The 20,270-nt window shown below is 50.2% G+C and overlaps 2 protein-coding genes across 9 annotated transcripts in view; both read left to right on the top strand.

The window, feature by feature from the left end:
• FCGBP (Fc fragment of IgG binding protein) overlaps window positions 1-4,292 on the top strand; it is a 141,535-nt gene extending 137,243 nt beyond the window's left edge. For all 8 annotated transcript variants that reach the window (XM_029238836.1, XM_029238810.1, XM_029238851.1 and 5 more), the window contains 3 exons: window positions 7-390; window positions 3,724-3,995; window positions 4,117-4,292. In XM_029238836.1, the coding sequence (XP_029094669.1) occupies window positions 7-390; window positions 3,724-3,995; window positions 4,117-4,126 (666 nt within the window). In that variant the 3' untranslated portion in view covers window positions 4,127-4,292. The remainder of the gene's footprint in view (window positions 1-6; window positions 391-3,723; window positions 3,996-4,116) is intronic.
• Window positions 4,293-10,126: 5,834 nt separating this feature from the next.
• Window positions 10,127-20,160, top strand: FBL (fibrillarin). Its single transcript, XM_029236953.1, has 9 exons — window positions 10,127-10,250; window positions 15,026-15,211; window positions 15,297-15,398; window positions 15,488-15,582; window positions 16,602-16,772; window positions 17,675-17,807; window positions 18,898-19,010; window positions 19,824-19,969; window positions 20,056-20,160. Exons 1-9 carry the CDS (start codon window positions 10,241-10,243, stop codon window positions 20,078-20,080), a joined length of 981 nt encoding a protein of 326 aa, XP_029092786.1. The 5' UTR covers window positions 10,127-10,240; the 3' UTR covers window positions 20,081-20,160.
• Window positions 20,161-20,270: the final 110 nt, after the last annotated feature.

The raw sequence follows: 20,270 nt of genomic DNA, 5'->3' as shown, positions 1-20,270 counted from the left end.
GCACAGGCGAACTCCTCCCTGCTGACCTCAGACTGCAGCGAGCGCTGTTCCTGCTCCTCGAGCACCGGCCAGACGTGCCAAGCGGCCAGCTGTCCGCCAGGCCGCGTATGCGAGGTCCAGGCTGGGGTCCGGGACTGCTGGGTCTCCCGTGGCCTCTGTTCCCTCTCTGTGGATGCCAACCTCACCACCTTCGATGGGGCCCGCAGTGCCGTCAGCTCCCCCGGCATCTACGAGCTCTCTTTCCGCTGCCCAGGACTACAGGAGACCGTCCCGTGGTACCGTGTGGTCGCTGATGTCTGGCCCTGCAATGGCAAAGCTGCAGTTCTGGGCCACGTTCACATCTTCTTCCAGGATGGACTGGTGACTGTGACCCGAAACAAGGGCGTGTGGGTAAGCCTGGACACAGGGGGCATGTCTCCCCTGGGCTTTGTTCTTCCTGTTGCAGTGTCCCTACATTCCTGGCAGCCCATCTGCCTTGCTGTCTGTTTTCTTTACAGATTTCTGCAGTTTGTTTCTCTGGATTTCTATTTGTGTCAGTACTTCAAACTTAGTCCCTCTATTCTGGCTGAGCTCTTGAAGAGCAAAAGCACATTCAAGTAACTTACTAGTTTTGATTTTAGTGTTAACCAAGACTCTGTTGGTTGCAAGTGACAGAAAACCAAATTCAGAGTGCCTTGAGTAAAAATGAATTGATTGGCCCACATAACTAGAAAATCCAGGGACAGAGCCTCAGGAGTGGCTGGATCCAGGTGCCTGGCAGTGTCATCGGAATTTGTACCTCTGTGTTTTAGACTTGCTGTCCCCCAAATCAGCTTCATTCTCTGTGACTCCCCACAACATACTCATGAGACAGGGACTATTATTATCCCCATTTTACACAGAGGGGAAACTAGGGCCCCGGAAGGTGACATCATTTACCCAAGTCACTCAGAGAGTACCCGGGAGATCCAGGCTTTGAACCCACCAGCACCCAGGCTCTGAACCACTTCGATGGGAATGGAGTGTGGTGGTGACTGTGTGGATATAAGGGACCAAGAGGGACTCCAGGCGCAGTGCTCAGTGGGAACACCCTTTGGACTCTATCAATCCCAGGCCACTCGACCCTTCCCTCAGCCGTCTTTCAGCTTGCTCTTAGGGCCCCCTCAGGCCTGTCATTGTTTGCCTCATGAGTCCGTTCCAGCCCCAGTGGGTTCTCCCTTCTGCCCCTTGACTTCTGTTGACTTACCACTGCCTTGCATTTACCAAACCCCACAGTTCTCACCACCCCAATTCCAAATTTCTAGAGAGAGAATCTGGCCGAACTGAGGGCTGATGCTGGCTCAGAGTCTAACCATCCGTGGCCCAGGTAATAGAGCCTAAGACCCAAACACAGACGTCAGGCTGCCCTAAAGTTCCCATGTCTCTGTTTCCATGACCTGTTCATTGATTGCAGAGACATCCACTGGTGTCCTCTGGGTCTAGTGGGGCGATAAAGCCAATGCTCCACACACTCCTCCCCCAATGAATGGTCTGTCTACATCCCTCCACCAAGGCATCGAGATGGTCCAAGACAGCCCTGCTGAAAGCAGGGAAGCTTGAGTTCTCTTGTTAGTGTAATCTGGACCAGTCCCTCTTTTTCTCTGGCCTCTGCTTGATCCATAATTCAGGTGAACAGACCCCTGCTCTTGACCTTCCCTTGCTCCTCTATCAAGAAACGATTCTCTACACAGCAGATGTTCTAGAAATGTGAATCAGATCAGGGCATTCTGCTGCTTAAAACTCTACAGTGACTTCCCAGAACAACATTCCAAACTCAAGCCACCTCCCTTCCATGGCCTTGTGTGATCGGACTGCTGCCAGCCTCACCAACCTCATTTCCTACAGCTCCTTCCCTCATTGGCTGTGCTGATAATAGGCCAAGCTGGCCTTTATCCTATTCATACAGCAGAGCAAGCTTGTTCCCACCTCGGGGCCTTTGCATTCGCTGTTCCCACTGCTGCAATGCAGATTTTCTAAGAGTTGGCTCCTTCTCATCCTTCAGACCTCAGTTCTGGCATTGCTTCTACCGAGAGGCCTTTCCCAACTACCTGTGGAAGCTCTGACTCCATCCCAGTCTCAGTGCTGTTACTCTGTTTTATTTCCTTCAAGTGCTTATCACTATCTGAGGTTATCCATTATTTCTTTGTGTTTGTTGCCTTTCTCCATTACTAGAATACAATCCTCAGATGGGCAGGGATCCTGTTCATCTTGATCATCACTTTGTCACCAGTACCCAGATCAGGGCCTGGCACCAAGAGGGTACCCAGGAAAAGTTTGGTTTTGTGAATACATTCATCCCTGTTCCCTCCACACCAGGCCATGTGCTGGGTAACACAGATAACTCAGACCCAGTTCTTATATCGTCGAAGCTTGCAGCCAGGTGAAACTTTCCATCCATCTCTCCAGCTATCCTTCACTGCATCCATCCCTCCTTCTCTCCTCCTTCTACCTCTCTTTCCTTTTTCCCTCTCTTCCTCACCCCTCCCCTCCCTCCATTCCTTCCTTCCATCCATCCATTTATTCACCCACCCATCCATCCATCTTTTCAGACCTATCTACCTATCTTTCCAGTCTATCTACCCAACTCTCCAATCATCTGGCAGAGGAAGAGTCACATAAAAAAGCATTTAGAAAAAAAGAACTTTTCTTTGAAACAAGGCTTGCTAGGGAATCTAACTTCAGAAGGGTTAACTCATCGAAGAAAACAGACAACAGGACTTCCCTGGTGGCGCAGTGGTTGAGAATCTGCCTGCCGATGCAGGGGACACGGGTTCAAGCCCTGGTCTGGGAAGATCCCACGTGCTGCAGAGCAACTAAGCCCGTGTGCCACAACTACTGAGCCTGCGCTCTAGAGCCCGCAAGCCACACCTACTGAGCTCATACTCCACAACTACTGAAGCCCATGCACCTAGAGCCTGTGCTCCGCAACAAGAGAAGCCACCGCGATGAGAAGCCCACACGCCACAACGAAGAGTAGCCCCCACTCGCCCCAACTAGAGAAAGCCCGCGTGCAGCAATGAAGACCCAATGCAGCCATAAGTAAATAAATAGATAGATAGATAGATAAATTTATTTTTTAAAAAAAACCAACAGACACAGTTATTTAAAGGGAAAAACTCACAAGGTTACCAAGGTTACTGAGTCAACAGCCAGTGATGGAGAAATAGTCATTTTCTCACATGATCATTATACTTGCTAGGTCATTACTTGTCTTCAGACATCAGCATTGAAAAAATAAGGGATGAAGCTGCCTTGTTAGGGAACCAGTAACTTACAGGACATGCTCAAGTGTTCTTTTCTTTTGTAAACTAGAATCAAACAGGATGATGCTGGGATTTGACTGATTGTTTGTTTATCTATCTGGTACAAGTGCTTCCCCCCAACCCCGGCCGCCCTTGGAATGTTGTGTGCACGCCCGCTTATGCATTGATCCATCTGTTCATCCATCCGCTCTCTGTCTTTCTATCCATCCATCCACATCTCCAGCTACCTTAGGTCTCCATCTCTCCATTTGGTGCACTCATCCAGGTCTCCATCTCTTCATTTGGCGCACTCGTCCAGGTCTCCATCTCTTTCAGAAGCCGCATCTCTGCTTCCACTCCTTGAACTTGTTGTCTTCCTTGGGCTCTCCATCCTAGTAATACCCCAGCTCTCCTGTGGTTCCAGCTCACCTCTGTGTTTCACCCACCCTGCCCCAACCACCAGGTGAATGGTCTCCAAGTGGATCTCCCAGCTGAGGTGTTAACATCTGTGTCCGTGAGTCGGAATCCTGATGGCTCCGTGCTAGTCCAGCAGAAGGCAGGGGTTCGGGTGCAGCTTGGCACCGATGGGCAGCTAGCTGTGGTGGTTGGCGATGACCATGCTGGGATGCTGTGTGGGGCCTGCGGAAACTTTGACGCAGACCAGACCAATGATGGGCATGACTCCCAGAAGGAGACAACACTGGAGAACTGGAGAGCACAGGACTTCTCCCCATGGTGAGGAATGTAGCTTGGAAGCCAGGCTACTTGGAGCAGGGGCACCTGCGTCCTCATGGGAAAGGGGCAGTCGGGATGGGTGCTCAGTCTACAACAAGTGCTAAGTGTGTGTCTCTTGCAGTCAGGACTGATCGGTCATCCACCGGGAATGAGGACTTCAGGACCTGAGCCCCCTGGAGGTTGCAATAATTGAAGGATGCACTCTGTCACTGTATGTCCCTCCTCCACTCTACCCCTTTGCTGAGCCACTGAGGCCAGCTGGGAAAGCGTTGAATAAATATCTCAAGCCAAGCTGCACACCAATGTGCCTGTGTCGTGTCTTCTCATCCCTGACGGTCCTTCCTGCACAGCAGGTGTCGGATGCCTGGGGAACCTGGCATGTGATGAATATTTGTTGGCAGGTGAGGGGATGGATGGATGGAGATAGATGGGTAGATTGGGAATAAGATAGGTGGGGAAATGGGAAAATGGAGAAATGGAGGATTAGAAAAATGGATGGATGAGAAGATGAATAATTGGAGGGAAGAAGTAGAAAATGAAAAGAAAGATCAATAGATTCTGACTTTATCATTTATAACCCTGGCACGTTAATGTCTCTGTCATTCGGTTTCCTCATACGTTTTAGTCCACTCAGGTTGCTGTAACAAAATACCATAAAATGGGTGGCTTATAAACAACAGAAGTTTAAATTTCTCACAGTTCTGGAGGCTGGGAAGTCCGAGATCAAGGCATCAGCAAATTCGGTGTCTGGTAAGAGCCTGCTTTCTGGTTCATAGGTGGCTATCTCATGCGCCCTTGGTGGAAGGACAAGGGTATTCTCTGGGCCTCTTTTATAAAGGCACTAATCTCATTCACAAAGGCTCCACCCTTACGACCTATCACTTCCCAAAGTCCCCACCTCCAAATATTATCACATTGGAGATAGGTTCCGACACATGAATTTTGAGGGGACACAAACATTCAGCCAAAAGCATCATATTTAAAGTAGAGCTAAGGATGGGACTTCCCTGGTCCAGTGGTTAAGACTCTGCACTCCCAAAGCAGCGGGCCCGGGTTCGATCCCTGGTCAGGGAACTAGATCCCGCATGCCACAACTAAGAGCCTGCATGCTGCAATTAAAGATCCTGCATGCCACAACTAAAGATCCTGCATGCTGCAACTAAAGATCCTGCATGCCACAACTAAGACCCGGTGCAGCCAAATAAATAAATAAACGTTTAAACACATAATAATAAAGTAGAGCTAAGGATAGTACCTACCTCTCAGAGTTGGAGCAAGGATTTAATGTGTTCATCCAAACTACAAGTCAAAAATTGAAGTCTCTCTTCCCTTTGAAACCTGTCTTGTGCCCTGCCTGCAGCGGTCGGTCTTCCCCACCTCAGTGGATAGCATTACCAATCCTCAGTCTAGCAGCCAGAAGACGGGGAATTGTTCTTGCTTCTTCCCTCCCCTTTGCCATCTATTCAGTTCATCAACAAATCTTTCTGGATGGTATCAAAACACACCTGAAATCCGTCTTTCTTATTGTGCCCACTGTCACCACCATCCTCGCTCATGTCAACAGTAGCGTACCATCTGCTCTTCCCTGCCTGTAATTCATCCTCACAGCCACTAGATGACTCTTCTTTACATATAAATAGGACCACTGGCTATAAATTTATCTTGTCATAAAATCAAATTCCTTCACCTTGTCCTACAAGGCCCCTGTTAACCTCTTCTGACTCATCTATCACTGTCCTTCCTGCTAACTATGATCTGGGAATCTGATCTTTCAGGGTATTGAACATGCCAAAATTTTTCACTTCATTCCTTTGCGACAAGCTGTCATCACATGACTAGATGCTTCTCATCCTTCAAATGTCCACTTACATGTTGCTACCTTAGAGAGGGCTTCCACAACCACCTCACTTAAAGTGATTTCCTCTGTTCCTTTCCGTCCTTAACCTGTGGGGTCTGATGCAACTCTGGGTAGTTAGTGTCCGAACTGAATTAAAGCATAGGTCAGCAGGTGGAGTCTGCAGAGAACTGGAGAATTGCTTGTTGTGGAGATACATTTGGTGTCAGAAGTGAAGTGTATGAGCACAAAAACAGTTTTCTTTTACGGCATAGGAGGTAACAGGTGCCATGGCCTGGTAGATACGGGGATAGGAGGATACTGCAGTTCTCTTATGATTGCTTGTATGTTCTCATTCAAGTGGGAAGCGAGGTCATCAGCTAAGAGTAAGAAAGAAAGAGTAAGTTTTGAGGTCTGATGAAAAGAGAGGGCGTAAAATAATCCTTCAAGAAAATGAGCCCAACTGCTTTGGGAAACAGTGTGTCAGTTTCTTAAAAAGGTAAACATACCCTGATCACGTGACTCAGCCATTTGACTCCTGGGACTCTTCTCAAGAAAAATGAAAGCATTTGTCCACACCAGTACTTGTAAGTGAATGGTTATAGCAGCATTAATAACCTGCACACTGGAGACATCTCGAATGCTCGACAGGTGAACAGACAAACGAAATGTGGTATAGCCATACGATGAGTCCTGAGCAATGAAAAGGAACCAACTCCTGATACATGGAACCATTTGGAACATAATGCTAAGTGACAAAAGCCAGACGCAGAAGGCTACACGTTGTCTGGTTTTATTTGTATGAAATGGAATGATGGATCTGTTCTGAAACTGGATTGCGGTGATGGGCGCACAACTTACACATTTACTAAAATGTGCGGACCTATATACACTTAAAATAGGTGGATTTTATGGTATGTAAAGTATGCCTTAATCAGGCATTTTAAAATGAGCACATTTCCCATACTATTAAGAAAAAAAGGAAACGAGAGAATGAATTAATTAGGGACATGTGATAGGATGGCTGGGCCGCATCAGGGCCCACTTGGGTTTGTGGTCGTGAATCCGAAGTGAGACCCACTCTGGCAGTGGGTGTGGGTTTTTCTCCATCCATATTCAGCTTCCAGTGAGCAGGTGCGGAGGAGGTGGAGAGTGGACTCAACTGGGTGCAAAAGATAAAGTTAGAAGTTTGAGGGTGGGAGCAAAGGAGAGAACACTGGATGAGGAATCGGGCTGGGTGGTGAGAGTACTGTGCTCACAAGGGGGTGAGGGGCAGGGAAAAGGAGGTCAGCTTATGGGGGTGAAGGATCCTTGGAGCAATAGGTTTAGAGGGAGTGAGCTGGAAAGACAGGAGGTGATGGGAAGACAGTGAGATGCATGGAACTGAGACTCTGCAGGGGCTGTGGTTTTGTGGTTGCCACTGTATGGGGGTGGGCCTTTCTCCCCCACTGGCCTGGGATCTCGGGGCTGCCACAGTCATCATTGTGTCCGCAGCACAAAGTCTAAGTGTGGGAAGGAAGTGTTGGGTGGAGGACGAGGTCGCTAGAGAAGAGGAAGACAAGGCATCTCGAGAGGCCAGAACAGTCAAAGTTTCATCTACCTGAATTTGGAAATCACCAAGAATTATGAGGGGAGCAGCTTGTGTGGCAGTGAGCCTGGAGCTAAAAAGATGCAATGAGGTGCAGTGACTTGGGAGTTGATAAAGCGGGTTACAAGAATGGGAGCAGGTGCTGCGTACAAACTTCAAAGTTAGGGGCTTAGAGAAGAGGCAGAGAATGGTTTAGAAGCAGCAACGAGGAACACGGAGGAGCTTATGCTATCTAGAGGCCCAGGGGGCATGAAGGCTGAGGAAGAGAAAACAGCCTCTGCTTAGAAGGGCTGCATGGAAAGACATGTCTTCATGGGAGAGCTAGGTTGTGGTCAGAGCAGCAAGGTAAAAGGAAGGTTCAGAGGACATGGGGGACATCCGATAAAGCCCTCAGTGCTTCCTCCATCCCAGCCCTGACCATTCTGCCTGTACTTCCGCCATTCTGGCCCTGACCCCTCTGGGCTGCCACTGTCTGAGGACAAGGGGACTGGAAGCTCCAGGAAGCCTGGACTCTTTCAGTCACCATTGTGCCCCCAGCACAAAACCAGAAGGCACCCCCTAATTACTCACTGGTAGTGGCCATTTCAGGTTGCAAGTTGGCAGGTGAAATACCTCAGACCCAGGAGACGGTGCCAGGATTCCAGAATACAGTCTGCACTGTACACTGAAGATTTTCATCCTTTAGAGAAAAAAACATTTTTAATTGGAAGGCAAACAGTAAAATCCACCAGTAGTAGGTAACATCACCCTGAATTGGAGCCATTTGAATTATTACATAGCTCCTGGAAATCCAGCATAGACTCAGCAGATTTTCCATCTTAATATGTAAACAGGGCTTCCCTGGTGGCACAGTGGTTGAGAGTCTGCCTGCCGATGCAGGGGACACGGGTTCGTGCCCCGGTCCGGGAAGATCCCACATGCTGCGGAGCGGCTGGGCCCGTGAGCCATGGCCGCTGGGCCTGTGCGTCCGGAGCCTGTGCTCCGCAACGGGAGAGGCCACAACAGTGAGAGGCCCGCGTACCACACACACACACGCACACACACACACACACACACACACAATATATATATATGTAAACAAATTTTCAGGAATGTTTCTGAGACCCTTCACAGAGAACTCAAGATAGCATAGGTTCATTCGTTCCTTCAACAAACATTTACTGAGCACCCACTCCGTGCCAGGCCCTGTTCTGGGTACAAAGTGATACAACAATGAATAGAACAGACCAGTGGATTCTCCTGGAGGTTGTTAGTAACTTCTCTTAGTAGCACTTGTTTTGCTTTGTGGAATGAATATGAGGATGAATATTCAAATTATAAAATTACCAAAAAATTCTCAGTATTTACACAGAATCTTCTCCCTCCTCCCTCCTTCCTCTGCCTGCATCCTGATCTGGTCCATCCTGTCTCCTACCTGATCCACTGCAGCAGGCCCCTCCTTGGTCTTCTTGCTCCCACCCTGCTCCCTCACTCTGTTTCCCACATGCAGCCAGAGTGACCCAAGTCAGATCATATCCCTTCTCTGTTCAGGACCCTCCATCTCATTCAGATTAAAAGTCAAAGTTCTCACCCCAAGGTCCCACATAATTTGCCTTGTTAACCTCCCTGACCTCATCTCCTCCCACTCTCCCCTCCTCACTCTGTCTCGACCACATTCCTCAGTGTTTCTGCAACCCTCCTTACTTTTCCTGGCTCAGGGCCTTTTCACCTAAAATCCTAGCTGCCTGGAACTTTCTTCCTCCAGATAGGAGCATGCCTCACTCCTTACCGGATGGGGCTTCCCTGGTGGCACGGTGGTTGAGAATCTGCCTGCCAATGCAGGGGACTCGGGTTCAAGCCCTGGTCCGGGAAGATCCCACATGCCGCAGAGCAACTAAGCCCGTGTGCCACAACTCCTGAGCCCATGAGCCACAACTACTGAGCCCATGTGCCACAACTCCTGAAGCCCGCGCGCCTAGAGCCCGTGCTTCGCAGCAAGAGAGGCCACCGCAACGAGTAGACCCCGCTCACCGCAACTAGAGAAAGCCTGCGCACACAAGATCCAATGCAGTCAAAAATTAATTAATTAATTTTTAAGAAAAGTCACTGGATGCATTCCTTGACCACCTCGTAAACAGTTTCACACACACACACACACCCCACGCCCCCGTCCCAGCACCAGTCCCTATCCCCCTTCCTGCTTGTTATTTTCTCCAAAGCACTTATTGCCGTCTATCATTCAGTGTGCTTTTAATAACTTGTCTGGTGTCTGTTTCCCCCACTGGAAGATGAGCTCCAGGATTTGTGTGCCTTGTTCCCTACTGTATTCCCAGTGCCTAGAACAGTGCCTGGTACATTCAGGCGCACAACAAATGCTTTTCCAATGTATGAATGGGAATCCAGAGTCGGCCCTTGTTCTTGGGGCTGGAAATGGATCAGGGAAGGCTTTTGAGTGTAGAGGGAATCTTAGGGAGCTAACTAGGAATAGAGAAGAGAAGCAGAGGGCATAGCCCGTGCGAAAGTTTGGGGATAAGCCCTGATTACTGGGGTGATCGCACCAGTAAAAGGGAAGTGGGGAGCGTATTTAGAGTAGCGAACGCTGCACAGGTCAAGGCAGCTCCAAGGGCAGTCGAGGGGGCTGTGCCCTGAGAGGCTCAGAAAACTCCGCCCACAGCGCGCACACCAGGCTCCGGGCGGGGCTGAGGCTCCGAGGGGCGGGGCTGCGTGGTTGCATCACGCAGTGTACGTCGCCGCGCGCGTGCGCTCCTTTCCACGTGCGAAAGCCCCAGACGCGTGGACTCGGGGAAGCCGCAGAGTACTGAGCCGTGGAGCTCCACGCTCGCTATGAAGCCAGGTGGAGTCCGGGGTTGGGGTCGGAGCTCAGGACTGGGATCCGGCGGGGATCGGGGTGCCGGGCCGGAACGGAGGGGCGGGGTCCTGGCCTGGGGGCAAGGATTCTGAGCCCTGGATCCGGTCTCTTGTGGGGAAGGGGTCTTGTTCCGGTCTCTTGTGGGGATGGGAGGGCTTGGTTCCGCCCTGTGATCGAACCTCAGCCTGGGGTTCGGGTTCCTGGTCTAGAGGTTTGTGATTGACTTCTCAGAGGTCACGGTCGTTAGTAGAGAGTCTTGGGCGTAGAATTGGGGGTGTCCTGAACTGGGGTTCGTTTCATTGAGGCAGTCATTAGGGGTCTTGGATATTGGGCCGCGGGCGGCAGTCGAGGGTACTGAACCAGAATCTAGATCCAGGCATCTGGGGTCTTGGATCTCTGGGCGTGGGATTTGGGGATTTGTCTTGATTGGGAGGCGGAGAGCCCCCGGTCTTGGGTGCGGGGGCTGGGTCTTCTAGGACCCCATATACTCCCCAGTCGCTGCCGCAACAGCGGTACCCTTGGCTTCAAACCTAGCTTCTCAGAGAGGGCCAGCATAGATGAGTATTCCCGGCTTGCCCTCCCTGGCCCACTTTCCCGCTCTCTACTCTCCGGAGGGGGGCGGGTCCCTGAGAATGGAGTGGAGCTCCTGGGCCTAGTGATTCTCAACTCGCGGTGAGAGGTGAGGTGAAACTTCACGCGCCCAGTATAGGATTATCGTGGGGTGGGCAAGGGAGGTAATCACAGGGCGTGAGTGGTTTTATTCATTCCGATTTTACTCGAGATTTTGGTGAACCCTCCACACCTCCCTCCTAGTGGAATGATGAGAGTCCTGGCTTTGACAGCAGAAGGGCCTCAGTTCAAAGTTTCAATCCTAACTATGCTTAACTTACTGTGTGACCTTGGGCAAGTGGCTTTACCTCTCTGAGCCTCAGTTATCTCATCAATAAAATGGCACCCAGTTCTAATTTAGTGAGAGCATGTTAAGAAAAAATAGCACATGGTGGTAATCATTTTGCAATATATGTGTATCAGATCAACAGGTTGTACACTTTAAACTTACGCAATGTTACAGTTTGCAGTTATGTCTCATGTAGCACGGTGCTTGACATATAATAGTATTTTCTCTAATTGTTATCTTTATCTTTCTTCTCAAGGGGAGCAAAATTAGGGTCCTTCTCCCTGGTGTCTCAGCTCTTCCTAAATCAGGTCGAGCCCCTCTCCCCTCCCCGCAACTTGCTCCCCTGGAGTTGGGGAAATCTTCTGCCATGACTGAAAGGGTCTGTTTCCTAGTACAGGTTTCCTTTTTTCCTTCCTTCCCCCCACACTTCAGCGTGTGGAGAGATGGGGTCATCTGGCGGGGGCAGAATTTGTGGGTCCATGCCCCCTCTCAAGTTCCCTTTCTCTTCAGTGTTTACGGATCTACTGGTGGAATAGGAAGTGCCAGGCAGTGTGGCTCCCACTGAGACCCGGGCAAGCCTGCAGGCATCCTGTGCTCTGATTGTGCCAGGAATGGAGGATACGCCTTCCCAACCCTTCCCTCACTGTGTTAGGATAAGAAGTTGTAGAAGTTGTCCGGAGTCAGCTCTTTAGCGAGGATTTTAGTCTGGTTGAGAGAGGAAGCCTTTGGGAGATTTTGAGCGGGAACCTGATGTCAGTCAGACTTGACTGAGACCTTTAAAAGGATCCTTCTTGCTTCTGTGTGCAAAAGACTTTAGGGGAACAAGAGTGAAAGTAGACACATCAGTGGGAAGTTTGTTGCTGTCATCTACTAGGAGATGATGTGGCTTGGACCAGGGTGGTAGCAATGGACCTGGCTGACAGATTGTCAGGGAATATATTTTGAAGATAGAGCCAACAGCTTGTATGTGGGTGTGAGAGAGAGGTGTCAAGGACAATGAAGGGTTTTGGCGTGGCAAAACTGGAGGGGTAGAGTTTCCAGTTTTGAGATGGGGAAGGCTGTGGCAGGAGAGCAGTTTTACACTGGGGTCGGGGAGGGGGTCTGTGGACCCTCCAGCCAAAACTTATAGATAAAGGTATGTGAATGTGCGTTTTTCTGAAGAGTGGGTACTTTCAGTACATTTTTCTAAGAACCCCAGGACCTGAAATGGATTAAGATATGTTTTGAGTATCATGCCCACTGTGCCCCATGCTGTGCCCACACTTTCTGGGTCTCTGTTCTATCAGGCCTGTGTTGAGGGTCTCTTAGGCCTAGTGGTTTCTCCCCTAAGTAGGAAGGAGGAGGGATTCATTCTCCTGAGTTTGAATAATATATTCAAACTGTGTGCAAGGTAGCATATTAAGTGCTCTGTGTGTATTGTCATTTAATATTTACAACTCTGCGAGGTGGACACTGTGTTATTTCCATATCTCCTTCTTACAGGTGAACTTTTCAGGATACCCACAGACCTTCCCTATTCTCTAGGGTCATGAATGGCATGGCCGTCTCCCTGTAGTCAATGCATGAGCTGCTTGAGGGAGGGACTGGGGCTCTGGTCACCATCTGATCACCTGCTTCCTGAATGAGCAGAGAGGGTGTTTTCTTCATGAGACAGAACCCAAGGGTTTAAGAGTTATCAGCCCATTTACTATCTGTTGAGCCCATACTTTGTGCCAGGTGTTGTGCAGGATGCAGTGATGACCAAAACAAACATCTCTGTCCATTTGGAGCTTGATTCTAGTGGGAGAGGCAGGCAGTAATAATCTTTAAGATGCCATGTATGATAACTGATAGGAAGAAAAAGCAAGCAGAGTAAAGGTCAGGTAGCCAGAGAAGGCCCTTCTGAGGAAGGAACATTCGGTCAGAGACCTGAGTGCAGTGGGGTGGGTGAGTCAAGCAATGTCCTCTGGACCCAGGCAGTGGGAACAGGAGATGCTCAAGGTTTAGAAGCTGGAAAGCGAGTTTGTTCTTGGGGAGGAAGAGCACGGGGCCCAACATAGAGAAAGGTCAGAAAAGTCAGCAAAAGCCAAGCCCAATGGTGGTGATTCTGTTTGGGCTGCACATTAGAGTCACCTGGGGAACTTTAAAAAGCCCCATGGGGCTTCCCTGGTGGCGCAGTGGTTGAGAGATCGCCTGCCGATGCAGGGGACGCAGGTTCGTGCCCCGGTCCAGGAAGATCCCACATGCCGTGGAGCGGCTGGGCCTGTGAGCCATGGCTGCTGAGCCTGCGCGTCCGGGGCCTGTGCTCCGCAACGGGAGAGGCCACAACAGTGAGAGGCCCGCGTACCGCAAAAAAAAAAAAAAAAAAAGCCCCATGCCCAGGCTTCCACCCCAGACAATTTACTTGAGAATCTAAGCAACAGCCCTGGGCAAGGATGAGACCCACCGATTTCTAGCTTTGGAAGCCGGAGAAAGGAATTTTGATTTCAGTTAGAATGTGATGGAAAACCTTTGAAGGGATGTGGGCAGGGGAATGATGAGAGCTGATATGCTGTTTTGCAAAGGTCAGTCACCAGCTGCTGTGTGGGCAGTAGACTGCAGAGGGAGCGGGAGACCAGAGGTCAACAACTCTTGGTGTAGGAGTTTGAAAACCGTTCATTTTTAACAACTAAATTAGGACTAGCTATTCAGAGTTCTACGTTTTCATCTCTAACACCATTAAAACGAATGAAGCCTTCATAGGGTGGGAATATAATGCACCTTTGCAAAAACTTTAGCAAAGTTCGTTATTGAATAGTTTACATCAAGTGACATCATTTTAAACCATCACTAATTTTCACACGAACGATTGTTTGATAATGCAGTTTTCTGAAAGTACTGCAGAGCTTTTGAAGCCATCACAGAAGAGTCAAATACTGAATCTATTAGCACCAGGAGAGTTCTGTCTGCTTCAGACACTGTTTTGTGCTCAGTGAACAATGTTTGCTGTCTCCTGAAGTGATGAAAATAAAGTCTCTCTGAATGTTTTCTTATCCCTTCAACTTCCCATCTTGTTGACAAGCCCTAAACTGCTATGATCAGTCGCCCATCCATAAAGGACAGTTTTGGGTTTTGCTCGTTTTTCCCCCCTGAGTTGGGAGAGACTTGTGCGTGCTTGGAAGCAGGGGGATCAGTTAGCAGGAAAGATGTGATGTCGAATGCCTCCCCTCTGTTTTGGGGTTGGCGCTTTTCTGCCACACACGAGGGCAGGAGTGGGAGGGCATGAAGAAGTTTCCAGGGCCCGGGGGACCCTACTGCCACAGTGCATGTGTCTTCTTCAGACTAATTAATATTGATAATAGAACAGATCCTGTGCATTTACTAACCAACCGAGAAAAGCAGAATATTGACAGTAAATCTACCTCTATGTTTTCCTCCCCTATCCTAACCCCATAACTTCTCTCTCCCAAAGCCTAATATCGTGAGTTTCGCATTTATCATTCTCTGGCCTCTTTTTGGGGGCGGGAGGGGCGTGGATTACCACATATATCCACACCGCATAGCACCTCTTAGTTGTTGCTGGCCTTTATAAAGAGGACATTGTGTTAGATGTGGTTTTCTAGGGCTTGCTTTTTCCCTTACCATGATTCTGAGATTTATGTCTCTGTTGTGTGGATCTGTTGATCCTTTTCGTTGTTGGTCGGGAATCGTCCCTCTTTCATTTGTCCATTCTGCTCATGGACGCTCAGGTTAGTCCGTTGTTCTGCTGCTGTGGACACACGTGGGCACCTCTCCTGGCGCCCACATGCACACGTTTCTCTCCCGAGTGGAGTTCCTCGGCGTAGGAGTAACTTCTCAAGCTCCATGGCCCCGTTGATGGTTCTTGTTTCTGTTTCCACCACAGGTTTCAGCCCCCGTGGGGGCGGCTTCAGTGGCCGAGGTGGCTTTGGTGACCGTGGCGGTCGCGGCGGAGGCCGTGGAGGCTTTGGCGGAGGCCGTGGAGGCTTTGGCGGAGGCCGTGGAGGCTTTGGCGAGGGCCGAGGCCGAGGCGGAGGCTTTAGGGGCCGTGGGCGAGGAGGGGGAGGAAGAGGTGATGGAGGGGGCTTTCCCTGGGCTTGGGGAGTGGGGAGGGAAGCATGGTGGGGTCTCCCTCTCACTGCATCTCTGCCTTGTAGGTGGCGGGTTCCAGTCTGGTGGCAGCCGGGGTCGTGGTCGGGGAGGAAAAAAAGGAAACCAGTCGGGGAAGAATGTGATGGTCGAGCCTCATCGGCATGAGGGTGAGTGAGGAAGGCAGGGAAGCCCCTGGGGTTAGGGGTGGGGTGTGGCCCGCCGGGGTGTTCACCCCTGCTCTGATCCCCTCACCCAGGTGTCTTCATTTGTCGAGGAAAGGAAGATGCACTGGTCACCAAGAATCTGGTCCCTGGAGAATCGGTTTATGGAGAGAAGAGAGTCTCGATTTCGGTGAGACCTGGGCGCCTGGCTAAGCCACCAGAGCCCCAAGCTGACGGTGTAACCGGCTGCCTGGTCTCCCTGTTCCCACCGTCTGTCCTCCACGTGACAGCCAGGGGATCATCTTAATCCATAAGTCAGATCATGCACCCCCTCCTCAGATACCTTCCGTGATGTCCCGCTGGCTTCAGGTTAAAGTCCCGAGTCCTCAGTGTGGCCTGGAAGGCCCTGCACCTTCTAGCCCCGCCTCCCCACTGTCTCCACCCACTGTCCCCCTAACCTAGTGTCTTCCAGCCACAACGACAACCTTGCTGTTCCCTCTGCCTGGAACACTCTGCTCCCAGCCCTGTGCATGGCTGGTTCCTTTTCATCACCAGCAGCTCTGGGCAGGTGTCACCTTGTCTCTCTCACAAGGCCCCCTTGCACCACCCCGTCTATCAAAAGCTGCCCTCACCGCCTTCCTGCTGGCTTTCCTGCTGCCTGGAATGCGCGTCCCCAGATAATTTGAGCGGCCCCTCAGCCTCAGGTCTGCTTCAGGTGTCTCCTCCTTGGCTCTTCCCTGGCCACCCTTTCTCATTTTCACCTGCCCTCGCCCTGCTCCCCATGCTTCAGATCTTCCTTCCTGGCTTGATCTTTTCTCCTTAGTCCCGTCACTAGCTATTATGCCATGTGTGTTAGTCAGTTCAGCGTATCCTCGCTCCTTGAGGGCGAGGCCTTTGTCCCCTTCACTGTGTTTCTCCAGTTCCTAAGCATAGGGGCACGGTCAGTGTTTATAGAATGAATGCATAGGTCTTGCCTTGCTGTTACCTGGGATGATCTTGTTTGTTTATTGTCCCTGTCGCTGCCCCTGAGTCAGGAACCTCCACGAGAGGGCAGGCCCTGCCTCTGCCGTGGCCACAGATGTGTACCCACGTTCGTTTCTTGTACGATGACTGGGCGCCACGTCCCTTTTGAGGGCCCAGGAGTTAAGAGCAGTGCGGTCTTACAGAAGAGCCTGGCACTGACTTCTGTCCCCATCTCTCCCGGCCCAGGAGGGAGATGACAAAATCGAGTACCGCGCCTGGAACCCCTTCCGTTCCAAGCTGGCGGCAGCAATCCTGGGCGGCGTGGACCAGATCCACATCAAGCCAGGGGCCAAGGTGCTCTACCTTGGGGCTGCCTCGGGCACCACCGTCTCTCACGTCTCTGATATCGTAGGCCCGGTGAGTAGACAGATGGGGGCAGGAAGGGGTGGGAGGGAGGGAAAGGCCACCTCCTCTGCCAGCCTGGAGGTCAGAGGCCCTGGCCACTTCTCTGCACCGTGTGGCTTGGAGCCAGGCCCTTCCTGGTCACAGTGCCTGTGAGTGAAAGGAGCGGCTTGAACCACATCGTCTCCAAAGCCTCATTCAGCCTCACTCCTGAGTTCTCAGCCTGGAGGGAAGGGGCGTGGGTATCGGGGTGACCAGTGATAGAGGGGCCCAGAGCTGAGAGTACGTTTGATTTGATTGCCCTCTTTAAAAACTGATACCCCCCCCAAATCTGGTCTTCTGGTTTCTCTTGAAAGAACAGAAGACGTCAGTTTCTGGGCCTGTGTTTCTGTGTGGCTGGACAGGCTCCCTGTTGAGAGGGCACCCATGCATCGCACTTCATGACACCTCACTCAGCTACAAGACTGTAGGCTGTGTAATTTAGTGGTTAAAAACCCCAGGCTCTGGTGCGGGCTCTTAACAGTGAAGTGGCTTTTAGCAAGTTACTGTCCCTCTCTGAGCCTCAGTTTACCCGTCTGGAAAATAGAGTCATTGTGAAGATAAAGGAGTTGAATCCTGTAGAGGGCCAAGAGCAGTGCCGGGCCCATTGCAGATATTCGTAGCTGTTACGGTGTCATCTCTGTGCCCTAGCTTCCTCATTTTAAGCCTGAATTGGGGGCCTGGGCTCTCAGATCAGGCAAAGCAGGATTGAATAACCCTTGGACCTCAGTTTATTCATCTAAAATGATAACAAGTCATTAAATGGTAGGGTTTGGATTTGGGGATTTGAAGAGATGCATGCAGTATATGGGCCAAAGTAGGCACTCCATACATGAGAACTAGTATCGTTGTTTTTGTTTGATTTTGACTTATTTTAGGACGGTCTGGTCTATGCAGTTGAATTCTCCCACCGTTCTGGCCGTGACCTCATTAACTTGGCCAAGAAGAGGACCAACATTATTCCTGTCATTGAAGATGCTCGGCACCCGCACAAATACCGCATGCTCATCGGTGAGGGGTCTGGGGTTGGCTCGGGTGGGGTAGGACAGGCCACTCCAGGTTTCCTGGAAGAGGCCTCCAGAGCCCTGATTTGGATGGAATTGGAGTGGATGAACAGGCCTCTTGAGTCTGCAGAAATGAAAAGGGTCGGGGGAGCCAGGTGAGGTTGTGGAGGTGGCAGTCCTGCTTCAGGGCCTGGGATGTCTGGAGGGCCAACCTCCTTACCTCCAATCTCCTGCCCCTCCCCCAATCTCCCCCACCCCAGTACTTCCTGCCTCCCTGCAAAGTGTGGTACCTTTTATACTACCCCTGACTTATGCATACAAGCCTGCTTTGACGGTCCTCATCAGCACCATCTGGGGAGATCATAGCCCAGAAAGCACAGACGGAGTACGGCCTGGCCCAGAGGGGCCCATTGTGAATGTAAATAACTTTGTTTTAAAAACAAATTCAGAAGCATAGTGTAAAAATGGAGTGCATTATAAACCACCCCCAGAGGTAACCAGTATGAACAATTTGATGTCTGCTTTTCCTGATTTTAAAAAAGTCAGTTTTCATTGCACCATCTTTTCATTTTTTTAAGTTTTTTATTTTATTTATTTTTTTAATTACTCTGCCTTAAAAATACTACTTTGCATTCCCCCTGGTTTTTCTTTTCATGAGTTTTTTCCCCTGTGCATTCATACCTTACCCTTTGTCCTACAACTTGTTTTCATTTGACAATCCTGCAGATGCTCTTGCCGGTAAGTGCTCACCTTCACTTGTCTTTTTGATGACGTGTCTGTCTCCCCCGCCCAGACCCGGGAGCGTCTCGAGGGCAGGGTCCGGGTCTGACTCGTCTCTCTGTCCCCGACGCCCGGCCCAGGGCTGGCCACAGAGTAGGTGGCAACATGGTTTACAAGAGGAATGAATGAATGGTGTGACTGTGGGTTTTGGACCCATCTTGGGGGCACTGTGGAGGGAGGGGGATCAACAGGAGGAAGTGAGACTGGAGGCAGGGAAGACTCTGCCAGGAACCTGCTGGTGTTGGGGCGCAGGCCCCATGGGAGGAGCTGGGAAATCCAGTGGATCCAGCTTTTAACTGCTACTTGTTTCTCCCTAGCAATGGTGGATGTGATCTTTGCTGACGTGGCCCAGCCAGACCAGACGCGGATTGTAGCCCTGAATGCCCACACCTTCCTGCGTAATGGAGGACACTTTGTGATTTCCATTAAGGTGCGGGGCTTAGAGGAGTCCTAAGATGGGGTGGCAGTATCTTCTCTATCTGTAACTGCCAAGCAGCCAGTCAAAACAAGGGGGCCTCCATCCCCCAATCCAGTCAGTCTATTCCCAGCTCCCTATAAGCCACCCAATCAAATAGCACATAATGAAAAATGTCTACAAAAGTAAAAAGCTTAGAATTTAAAGAGGCCATAGACTGTAGCGATTAAGTGCATGATCGCTGAGTCTGAATATCTTGAGTTTGAATTGCATCTTGCTGTGTGTCTTTGAGCAAGTTACCTAACCTATATGCCTGTTTCTTCACTTGCAAAATAGCAATGTTAGTCCTATCTCTTTTAATGTTGATGTAAGGACTAAATGTCTCAATATGTATGGAGTGTTGAGAACAGAACCTGGTGTAAAATAAATACCAGATAAATGCTGGATGCGTTTTAAAAAATGTTTCATTTTGAAGTACAGAGGCCTCTCCATTGTCTTCAACCAGATTCACCATTGTTTTCTGCAGCCTTTGCTGCATTTGTTTTAGCATTCTCAGCTGCATTATTGCTATTGTTAAAGAAGAGGAAGTAGAAAAAAGAAAAACCCGGAGTGTAAGATTTAAACACTGGCTTTTAGAAAAATAGGGCTCTGTTGAAGCCTTCCTGTTCCAATCCAAACCAAATTGAAAATTTATCTAACGAAGTCTTTCCCTACATTCCCAAAGCCTAGTCTCCAATGAAAACAAATTCTACTGGTTTAAAGAAGCACAAAAAAAGGGAAAGCAGCCTAAAGCCTTGCTGTGGACTTTAAATCCTCTTTCTTCTGCAGGCCAACTGCATTGACTCCACAGCCTCTGCAGAGGCCGTGTTTGCCTCTGAAGTGAAAAAGATGCAACAGGAGAACATGAAGCCCCAGGAGCAGTTGACGCTAGAGCCATACGAAAGAGACCACGCTGTGGTCGTGGGTGTGTACAGGTGAGCAGGGGGTCCAGTCAATACTTGTTAGGAGTGCCCCACAGTGGTGACGAGCTCTGAGTCCCCTCATCTCTTTCCTCTCACAGGCCACCCCCCAAGGTGAAGAACTGAAGCCCAGCGCCATCAGGATTGCGAGAGACTGTGTTGCTACTGTTAACACGTGTGTTTTTCTATTAAAAGACTCATCAGTCTCTCCCTTTGCCCCTGATTGCTTGGCGACCTCTGTCAACAGGGCGCATGCGCCCTCGGTCAACTTGCGTGGTGGTGGTGGGGCCGGGCGTTTTCATCCGGTCATATAGCG

This window comes from Monodon monoceros, unplaced genomic scaffold (assembly GCF_005190385.1).
Source record: "Monodon monoceros isolate NGI ecotype Baffin Bay Population unplaced genomic scaffold, NGI_Narwhal_1 Super_Scaffold_10, whole genome shotgun sequence".
NCBI classification, from domain to species: domain Eukaryota; kingdom Metazoa; phylum Chordata; class Mammalia; order Artiodactyla; family Monodontidae; genus Monodon; species Monodon monoceros.
The sequence above is the reverse complement of the archived record's forward strand: the minus strand, read 5'-3'. Positions and strand labels throughout refer to the sequence as shown.